This window comes from Sus scrofa, chromosome 1, assembly GCF_000003025.6.
Source record: "Sus scrofa isolate TJ Tabasco breed Duroc chromosome 1, Sscrofa11.1, whole genome shotgun sequence".
In the NCBI taxonomy this organism is placed as follows: domain Eukaryota; kingdom Metazoa; phylum Chordata; class Mammalia; order Artiodactyla; family Suidae; genus Sus; species Sus scrofa.
In genome coordinates this window covers 152828336-152839014 of record NC_010443.5, presented here as the reverse complement: position 1 = coordinate 152839014, position 10679 = coordinate 152828336, and the positions used below count along the sequence as shown (strand labels likewise).

The 10679-nt window shown below is 40.2% G+C and overlaps 1 protein-coding gene across 12 annotated transcripts in view; it reads right to left on the bottom strand.

Moving 5' to 3' along the window:
• The window catches only part of RTTN (rotatin), a 145665-nt gene continuing 140031 nt past the window's right edge, over window positions 5046-10679 (bottom strand). For 11 of the 12 annotated variants that reach the window (XM_021099277.1, XM_021099282.1, XM_021099245.1 and 8 more), the window contains 3 exons: window positions 7499-7602; window positions 6391-6460; window positions 5046-5363 (listed from right to left, as the gene is read on the bottom strand). In XM_021099277.1, the coding sequence (XP_020954936.1) occupies window positions 5278-5363; window positions 6391-6460; window positions 7499-7602 (260 nt within the window). In that variant the 3' untranslated portion in view covers window positions 5046-5277. Of the gene's footprint in view, window positions 5364-6390; window positions 6461-7498; window positions 7603-8107; window positions 10217-10679 lie in introns of those variants that run through there. The other variant, XM_021099278.1, reaches the window with a different exon arrangement.

Sequence of the window (10679 nt, the reverse complement as noted above, 5' to 3'; positions counted from 1 at the left end):
CAACCCATTTTTAGTTACTATCATTGAGAATACTGGAGTCTGTTTGGACCCAGTACTCTGTCTTAGCATTCACGTTTCTCTGTGAAAAGCAGCTAGGTTCTGACAGCTCAGGCTTTCATGTCCCAGGGATAAACTCAAGCTGGAAAGTCATCTTACTTTATTCTCTGACATTACTATTTCTAGTTCCAAATGCAACTAGCATTAATCACAAGGTCTAAATGCAGATTGAATAAATTCAGTAAGCCTCTAATCTCTTTCTTATTTTTAATTTAGGAATATAATACTTTCACCTCTAATTATATCACATTTGTCTTTTAAACCAACTGGAACGTTGCCCAGTGGGGCCAAAGCTGGTAGTTGCTTAACCAAGTCCCTCAGCCCTTCCCAACCAGCAGAGCCTGTGTTACTAAACATGGCAGTGAGCCCAGCTCAAGAACTACAATCCCTCACCTCCCTTGCAGCCATGGGTGACCAGGTAACTGTGTTCTGTCCAAGGACATGGGGGCAAGTTATGAGCCTGCTTTCTTGGGAAGGCTCCTTAAAGGGGCAAAAGACAGCTGGGGGAGTTCTGCTCCCAGGTGTCCACATGATAACTTGCTGAAGGAACAGCTTATCAAAGACGGATAGGCATTCAAGTCTGAGGATACTGTCAGCTTAGACGTTAGGGAAAAAAAAAAGAAAAAGAAAAAGAAACTCTTCTCTTACTAAAAGCCATTATTATTTTGGACTTTCTACTCTGTGTAATCATGGCTTTTCCTAACAGATATAAAAGGTAACTTTAAGCCCTGCATCATATCTATAAACTGATTCTTTGCAATACGATCTCTATGAATATAATCAGAAAATGATTAAAACTAGTTTTCCATTTTATAATCTGTCTCTTCCCAGGGTAGGCCAAGGGAAGAATATTCTCACCATCCGAGGAAGACATGTTTTCAGAATTTGCCCAGAACTATGAGCAATCTGCTACTAGAATGCCGAGTACTGCTGCCCCATGAAATAACCAAATGGGATGCAAATGCTCCAAAGGCACAGCCTTGGGCAGAGGCGAAGCCACGGGGAAGGAGATACTACTGGAAAAGGTGAAATGCATGAAAGAATTTTACCCTTGGAGGCTACATTAAAACACATACATTTCTCTTGGCTTTCACGTGAAATCAGTTAAAAAGAAATTTATTGAATGTTACCATATGGATCATTTATGAAACATCGTTTTAAAAGAGCAGATTTTTTTCTGAAGCAGATTTCCCAAATGCAGAAGGTGCGAATGAAATGCAGGATGAACGTTGTTGGGAACATTTAAAATGTCACACCGAGTTCATCATGTCTTGCTGCCAAATCTCAGAATCCCAGGTCTTGGCATGGTCTCCATACATCCTGCATCTCATGGTCCCACGTACTCTTGCTCAGCACTGGCTGACTTGTTACTTGAGTTTTATAAGGAATTTCTTGTGAGAAATAACTTCTGACTTAAGAAGAATAAACTCTAAGTTCCCCAAACCATGTCTCCTAATTCACAGAAACAACAGCCTTTTATTTTCCATTCCCCTAACTCCTTGGATCATTCAGGTCAACAAGAGGCGACAAGAAGAAAATGCCTTATCTCAAACTGATGGATTTTTTAAGCTAAGATTTTCTTCTGGCTGCTAAGGTTATCATTTCTTGTATTTTCCACTTTTACAATTCAAATGGAAAAACAGCAATATTTCACCAACTGACATTCAATCACAACCTGACAAGCTGACAAATAAAATGTTCCAAGTCTCCCAGGTGTGTTTAGCAGCAGAGCTTCGTAAGACTTTGTTCTCCCTAAAGAAATGCTCAATGTCTGTGTCATGAGTAACCTCAGGACCACGGACACACACCTCCACCAGAAATACTTTCAGAATGTGGGAGCCTTAGTTCTGACCACAAACTTACTTTCCAGCACATCTCTCTCCTCCATAAGAGTCAAGAGTTTATGTTTTAATGAGAGAGGGAGAATTGAGCACTTTATAAGAATAATCCATCATTGATAACATCTAAAGGAACAATCAACTATGTATCATGCAGAGAGGACTGGGCACTCAGGTGTCTCCCTAACTGTACAAGGCAGGTGTCCTTGTCCCAGGTATGGCAGAAGAAACAGCTGTAACTGTTCCAGGTCCCCAGAGCTGTGCACAGTGAGGCTGGGGCTGGCCCCAGGTCCATGTGACTCGAGTCCTACACCCTTAGCCACTTCACCACCTCTCCTGTTCCCTGAAAGAACTGTAGGCACACCTCGTACAGCAGGAGCAGGGGTGCTAATCTGTTATTCTTACCCATCAATCTGCCAAGTGTTAGAAACATCATGGGTCAAGAATCAGATCTCAGGAAATGGGGACAGACAAGGTGCAGCCACAAAGACTAATGATGGAAAATTACCAGAGATGATGAGTATATTTAACACCAAAAAGGAAAATTGGAGACCTGCAGTTAAATGGGCAACTGTTATTTTTCACTACATTATTTACAGAACACCAAAAAAAAGTACATCCAGCTATTCAGTTTTGGAAGCTATTTTAAGAAGAGTGGGGACGGCTCCAACTAGGTCAGCTAACAATTCTACTTGTTTCTTCTGTTTTCAAAACCAGTGGCTGCCTCCTCCCCTAAACTGCATAAGGTCTTAAATACAGACACCCCAGCATCCATGTCTGCATGTTCCAGTTAATACGGCACAGTATTCAAGCCCATTCCTAGCATAGACACACACTGACCCAACCACTCAAAAAGGCCATGGAAATGGGAAATCTGGAGACCATAAGGCCTGAACAAGTGGCTCTCTGCCTAAGCTAAGGGATGTAGGAAAGAACACTTGACGAGCAATCAAGGGACCCAGATTCAAGGTCTGATTTTCTCACTGAGTAATTGAGCAATGTTAAGTCATTTTCATGTCCTGGGCAACTTTTTATAAAGTTGGGGGATTAGTCAATGGTTCCCAAATTGTGGTGAGTGTAAAGATAACCTGGTGAGTTTGCTAACAATTCTAGACACAGGCCTAAGACTGTCTCAGTGCACCCAGGAATCTTCATTTCAACAAGTATCCCAGGGGATTCTGACACTGGTGTGTCCCCAGTGTGGTGCCATGGTAGCTGCTGAAGAAGTGGGCCCCATCACCACAGGGATCTTCTGCTCATCAGCTTCCCACTGGCTGGGAAGAAGCGCCACCAGGGGCTCACGTCCCTGAGGCTCACATCCCTAGGCACCCACAGATACAAGCATATGTTCTCCTGAAGTCATGACCTCTCCCCCTCTTTCCAGGGCGGCAGCACTAACATCCTTGAGTGGCGGCGACTGCTGGGTTACAATCCCCGTATAGTACTACTACCCTGAACTGTTAGGGAACATAATAAATTACAATTCTTTCTGATTCCAAAGACATGAGGCAAAGCAAACACAGAGATGTGGATTAATCAATGAACCATAAAGGAAGTAATCATTTCCCTGAAGAGAACCAATTTTTGTAGAAAATTGGAAGTTACCTATAAGATCCAAACATAAACAGAGGAATTAAAATGAGGAAGAAAAAACCCAAACAAATGGGGGTGGGGGTGGGGCAATAGCACAGTGGTCTTAAAACCTCACAATGGACATCAGTTATGCTGGGTTCTAGTCTCAACTTCACTCTTCGTCTGCTACAAACAACCAACCTAGCCACTCTGTTTACTCGCCTCTAACATAGGAATAATGGTAGTATTTTAGAGGAAGGTAGATTAAACAATAAACTTTCTGAGAAGAGTGCCTGTGACATAGACAGAACTCTTTAAATGGAAGATATAAAGAAATCCATTTCATTATTCATCGACGAGGGCTTGCAAGGCAATGCAAAGAAAATGACATAGAATATAAGAAACCAGGCGAAAAGGACGAAATAATTCCTAAGATACCTGCTCTGGGATAATTTTTCAGAATATTGGCATGTCCATTGTTTCAAATTAACTTGGCCTGCCAAGAAACTTCTAAACTTCCTAGATCTATTTTTCAGACCTCTAATCAATAATTTTCAGACACTACAAATTTATCTGCTTCTACTTCAGTATTTAACACATATTCTGCCCTCATGCTTCCAGTTTAAATAACATCACATGGCTTATTTTATTAATGATAGCAATTTGCTAACATCGTTTAATTAAAGATGTCCTTTTCCTCTTGTTAACTATAATTAGATAACTTTTTCCTAAATAATGAGCGTGTATACATGTGGGTGGTATGTGTGTATATACAGACGTACTTATATATATTTCAACTTTTATTTTTCTTTTCTTAGAATTTTCTCTTCTTACTTTCAAAAGTGTTGGGACAACTGCTCTAAGTGGTCAGTACTTGAATAGATTTTAAGTTTTGAGTTCAGAACTACATGCTAGTTAAGAGTTATGTCAGGAGGCCTTGACAGAGCTCCTCCTGTTAAATGTTTCACGTTCTTGTTCTTCATGATATTTTGAGTTAAGAAGGAGAATTTGAACCCAGGCTTGTATGGCCATAAACTCTTCTTTCTTTTTTTTATTACACAGCATTTCAGAAGTTGAAAGAAGAAAGTAATAAAACTAACACATTTATAAATCATATGGAAAGGAGTCAACATCACCAAAAATTGCATAATTACTGGTGCAATATAATTGCACAAAATTATACACATTTACTATAAATACCTCTTCACTTGGAGTTTCTGCTATGGTGTGGTGGGTTAAGGATCCAGCACTGTCTCTGGGGTGGCTGAGTTGCTACTGTGACACAGGTTCAATCCATGGCCCAATGTAGTGGGTTAAGGAACTGGCATTGCTGTAGCTGTGGCAGAGGTTGCAGCTATGGCTCTGATTTGATCTCTGGCCTGGGAACATCCATATGTTGCAGGTGTGGCAAAAAAAAAAATCCTTCACTGATGTGTATGCTTTGAAGAATAAGCATTTGTATCAACAAGAGCCACGTTTCAAATAAATTAAAAAAAAAAAAAGAAATCAGAACACAATGTCTTCTTTCCATTGCTAAAATTTACATTCATGAGACTGATAAAGGCCTACAGGCAACAATTATTAGTCAACTTTCAGTTGCTAAAAATATTTTATTAAATAACTGATAAATAGGATTTTTACACAGCATGTTGCATAGAAAAAGGTAAAGATGTTTGTGTTCCCAGGACTTTCTAGGCCCTTTGTTGCAGAGGCTTAGTATGTCTTCAGGAACCATGCTACACAAAACTTGCTTCAAGGTTGGCTCACCTGTCTGGTGGCCGCCGATTCAGGGCAGAGCATCGCAGGGTGCTCAGGAAGAGTTAAGTTGCTGCACAAGGTTTTCAAGACATTTCAAATAATAGGCGTTTAGAGGGCTTTCTTCTGAGTTTGAGAAAGCTGAGATAGAAAAACAAGAGTTGGAAGAGTAACTTTATCATACTTAGTACTGCACTGCACTGAAGATGGACACACACAACAAACATTTGTACATGTACAGGATTATGTGTAACAAAGTTTTATTTAAATTCCTGATGTACTAGCATTATAAGAATATTTATAAATTTAATATTTAAATATTAAAAATTTGTTGAATTTATATTTATTTTTAATTAATAGCCAAAGAGTATAAACAAAAAACAATATGCCTCCATGATGAGCACTATTATCTATAATCCCAAATCAATGCTCACTCTTTTTATGTACCACCTCTCCTAACACATAAACTCAATTATTCACCACCCCAGAGACGCATGGTCATAGCTAGAAACAAACCAAAAACACCCCCAAAATAAAGAAAAGCCCACAACCAAACCATTTGTAAAAAAAAAAAAAAAAAAAAAAAAGACTATAAAAACACAAATAACCAATAGACACAGAGCAGTGCAGGAAAGAGACAGTTCACTGTCTTAGGAAAAATGAAAAATGTACTTTGGAAAGAAAACCCTGCCTCATAGCATGATTACATCACAGGGCTGAGTGGAGGCAGGGGCAACAGGATCTATCCCTGGAGACTGTAACTCAACTCCCTGAGGTTAGATCAAAGTTTTCTGTTCAAGGTCAATTCTAATTGGACCCAGGTCTTATCACCTAAGAACACACTTTAGCACAGAGGTAGCCAGTCTGTGGTACAAGAAAAAAATGACTCGGAGAAAGATCACTGACATGTTTTGAGAAACTACTACATCTTAAACCTTCATCTATTATAACATTTTATTATTAAAAAAAAAAGTTACAGTGAAAAGCATGGACCAAATATTGGTACACTCTACAATGCTTCAACAAAAAAGCTCCTCAAACTCCAGTGTAAAACATCATTGTAGAAAATGGCCATTTTACTATGAACTGTCCAAATAGTTCATTAAGGAGAGAACTCAGTAAACAGCTTCCAAGTTTAATTATAATCTCTTTAATAAATAACACTTACTTTTCTTTGCTACAGAATATGCTTCATCCACTCTTCTTTTTATTGATGGATTTTTCAAAGTTGTTTTTGCCTAGAGATTATATAGAGCAATCCATTAATGAGATTTACTCCCATGGGTTTAAGAATCAGGTTAGCACAATACTAATTCTACCCCTGTTGACTACTGTACTAAACAGGATACCAAAAAAGAGATATGCAGCTAGAGAATTCTTTCTCTACTGTCCCATGTTCTTTATTTCCCTTCCCTTTTCACCTTTTCTCCTCATATCTCAATTTGCTATTTTAAACTATGTTATCTTAGTTTCAGTATTTCATTATTTCCTCAAACCACAGAATTTGGATCCTGGATATGAAATATTATCAGTCGGTAAGTTGGTCAAACAAGTATTTACTGAGGGACTCTAATATGCCCATACTGGGGTAAGCCCTGGGGACACAGAGATGAGGACAGGAGCAGCCTCTGTCCTCATGTGCACTGACAGCAGCCACAGGGAGAGCAAGCAGCCCAGACCAGGGCTGGCCAGAGGAGCAAGCACCATTTGAGGGAGAAAGGCTGTCTCTCCTAATACTGTCACTTGGCCCTGACTTAATCACTAAGAGCACACAGGCATTTCTCTTAGAGGGAGACTAAAAGAAGACCAGGCAGAGGCCAGAGAAAGACTAGACGTGAGCCCCACCTGCCGGGTAATCTCCTGGGGCTGGCCCTGTGCTGCAGCCTCACCAGAACTGAACTTCCCTCAACCCCAGTGATGACCTGTGCTAGAGAAAGGGGAATCTCACACCTGGATAAAACTTCACTGTTTGGTCTGATTTCAAGATGAACCTTCCCTTGACTTGTCTTTGAGAAGAAACAATTTATACTAACATTGTACCAATACGTAAAATCAAGTTATATTAACAGGGAAAATTCACTCAAGAGAGAGACACTCTGAACTGAGACACCTCCTACTGAAATGATTAAATGGAAGATGTCAAATGACAGTTAACTAATGATATGAATGCACAAAGGCAACACTGTCTGTGACCTCGAGTCTTCCTGGCTGATGCTTCTCTGATGTCCCAGAGGCTTGGTGTTTGCCTCCCAGGGACAAGGATTTTAAAAACTGACCTTTTGGTAATTGTGAATCAGAGCCCAAAGCGCAGCTGCTCCAATCCTCTGAGCACTTTGATTCTCACTTTCCAGACAGGCAGCTAGCAGGCTAATGACTTTTTCTAATAATAAATACATTAAAACAAAAAAGTTCAGTCTCACTACAATGTATTCATATCTTGGACTAGTCAGATACCCCCTTTTTATCCATCAGAATACATACAAAGTTGACAAAAACAACCTTTTATACCATGTGGTATGTGGGAGAACAACCTCAAAACAAACTTTTCACATCAGGCACAGAACCGTCACGGAAGCCACTGTTGCTTAATGTTTTTGGCCCTAATTCAACAAAAGCCCATTCATTTAAAGACATCAACAGTGCAGGGAGTTCCCGTCATGGCTCGGTGGTTAACAAATCTGACTAGGAATCATGAGGTTGCGGGTTCGATCCCTGGCCTCGCTTAGTGGGTTAAGGATCCAGTGTTGCCGTGAGCTGTGGTGTAGGTTGTAGACACAGCTCAGATGCAGCGTTGCTGTGGCTCTGGCATAGGCCGGTGGCTACAGCTCCAATTAGACCCCTAGCCTGGGAACCTCCATGTGCTGCGGGTGCAGCCCTAGAAAAAGACAAAAAAAAAAAAAAAAAAAAAAAGAAAGAAAGAAAGAAAGAAAGGTATCAACAGTGCAGAAATATATAATTACACAATGAGTCATGTTAATGAGTTGTTCAATCAGAGTTCATATTTTTGCATGCAGAAAAAGTTTTTGCACTTATGATAAATTATAAAGACATTCTACAAACATATCAATACCATAGGCTACCATATAAAATGATAATCAAGAAATATCATATCGGTTAAGGCTTTTAAGAAGGCACTAAACATTTTAAAGGAATGTGTGTATATGTGTAAAAAAATTATTTAAAGGCATAACAACACATAAGATAGGCCCTCTTTGTGCAAAGCCAGCCAGAGTATGAAATGAAAACTTAGAAATTATCCACAGCAGCCTACTCACTTTAAATAAGTAGAGAAGTCTAGCCCCAAGGACACAGCCTTTGTGCTTCAGAAAAATACATGAATCTATTTTATTACTTCATATATCATTAAATTCTATCAAATGATTTTTCCACTAAAATATGTGACTTTAAAAGCACACTGCATTCTTTAGGGTGAAACACTTGTTACTGGGAACATTCTCTATGCATTAACCACTCCCACCCCACTGAATGCACTAAACTGTGCAGTCTAACAAGCTAGCCAACAGCCGCATGTGGCTAATGCGACTAACAAATTGAATATTTTAATTAATTTACATTTAAACATCTATTAGTGGCTGATTATCATACTCAACAGTGAGGTCCTATACGGTTTTTTTTTCCAAACCTTTCGATTTTTCAGTTTCCTATTTCCTGCAAATACTTTCAAATTTGTCATTTATTTAACTAAATATTGTATAATTAAAGTCTTTTTCAAATCTGTGTTTTATAATTCCAACATCTGAAGTCTAGGCAGATAAGTTGGTATTTTTCCCCCTGCTGGTTCTCACTCATGTTGCCCTGTTTCCTTGGTCATCTTTTAACTGTGTACTGGCTAATGCTTTTGAAAAATTATTTGTAGGGGTTCCCTGAGGCTTAGTATGAACTTGTCCTCCATCCATCAAAGGGCAGTTTGCTTCTGCTAAGACCCCAGCGGCACTGTCAATCAAAGATCAGCTCCAACCAAGGTCACAGGCCACTTAGTCTATGCGCGGAGCTGTGAGAGTGGTCTGTGGTGCTCATCCTCATACCTCACCTGTTTTTCTTTTCTTTGTAGTCACCTGGATGAGGTTTGGGTATTAATTTAATTCTGATTCATCCTTTTATAAGAGGTTAGCTCTTTGGGATTCTAGCTTAACACCTGCAGGATGGTCCACAAGACTCCTGGGTCCTGACATCTCACACTTGACCAGACAGAAGCCCAGGTGTACAGGGCTGGCAAATGCCCTTGGAACAAAAGAGACTTCTACAAACTTCTTACCTCTCTTTAATCAAAATTGACCTGGAAGTTTCCCATTATCTTTTCAGTTCTTTGGTTTTTTAAGTGAATTTTCATGTACTTTATTTATCTAGTAAGTTTTTGTTATGTTCAAAGGAGATCTAGCCTGGCATAACCAGAAACAAGGAGTCCTCTGGATCTGCTTTTCCCAGCAGAGTCGAGCCCCACTGCCCACTCTCCTCCTGACCATCTAAATCCGATGTCTGGGTGCTACTAGACCAGCCATGCCACCTTATCTGGAAGGTGTTCAAGCTGACGGATTCTGCCAAGCACCTCCCTCTGGATTCCCCAGGTGGAAATGAAGGCGACTCTGTGACTCGTCCGTATAGAAACTGCACAGTTGCTGCCCCCGCTCCTGCCCTGAAGGCTCCTGATCTCATATCTGTGGGGTTGGGAAGCTCTTTCTTATCAAAAGTTTGTCCATTAGGTACTGGAGGAGAATGAATGCTAATACAATGAAATGCTTAAAAATAAATCCTGAGTGATCCAGAAATGGGAAAAGCAGATTCTCCTTCAGTTCCCTAAAGCTTGTCCTCTTACCCTCTCAGTAATAAAACTGCAGTTGGCAGTCCCCAGAGAAGAAACTTCCTCTGAGAAAGGTGAAGAGCTGACAGTTGAGAGCGGGACTGGGAACAGATACTGCACACAGGCTGCCTCACTGCCCTGTGAGGTAGCACCTATGGTCATCTGTACTTTACAACTGTGAAGACAGGGAGACACAGTGAAGGAGGAAGGAAACCTGGAAACAAAACCACCGAAGCCCCACCCCGACACCCTCCCCCACGGCAGCCACACAGATTCTATGGAGGGGCCATGGGAGTGCAGATCCATAGTTAATTTAGGTAGGTTAAAGGCTGGCTAAGCTTCTAAAATCTTACCCTGCATTTCTAGCAGTTCGATAATTATCAGAAAAAAAGAACAGCAGCTATACACAACAGACTATAAGGGAATCCTTTCTATGTGTCATAGAAAAACACCTCTGAGAAAAGATTAAGTGAAAAACATGGAAGGAAAAGAGAATTAATACAACTCTAGCATCTTTCACGTACCATGAGCAGTGCTCAGCACTTTAAGTGTTAAAAACTGATTTCTACCAGAATTAAGAAAGGAGATAATATTTTTATAGATGAGGAAACTGGACCCAGAGAAGCTGCCTCAGGTGA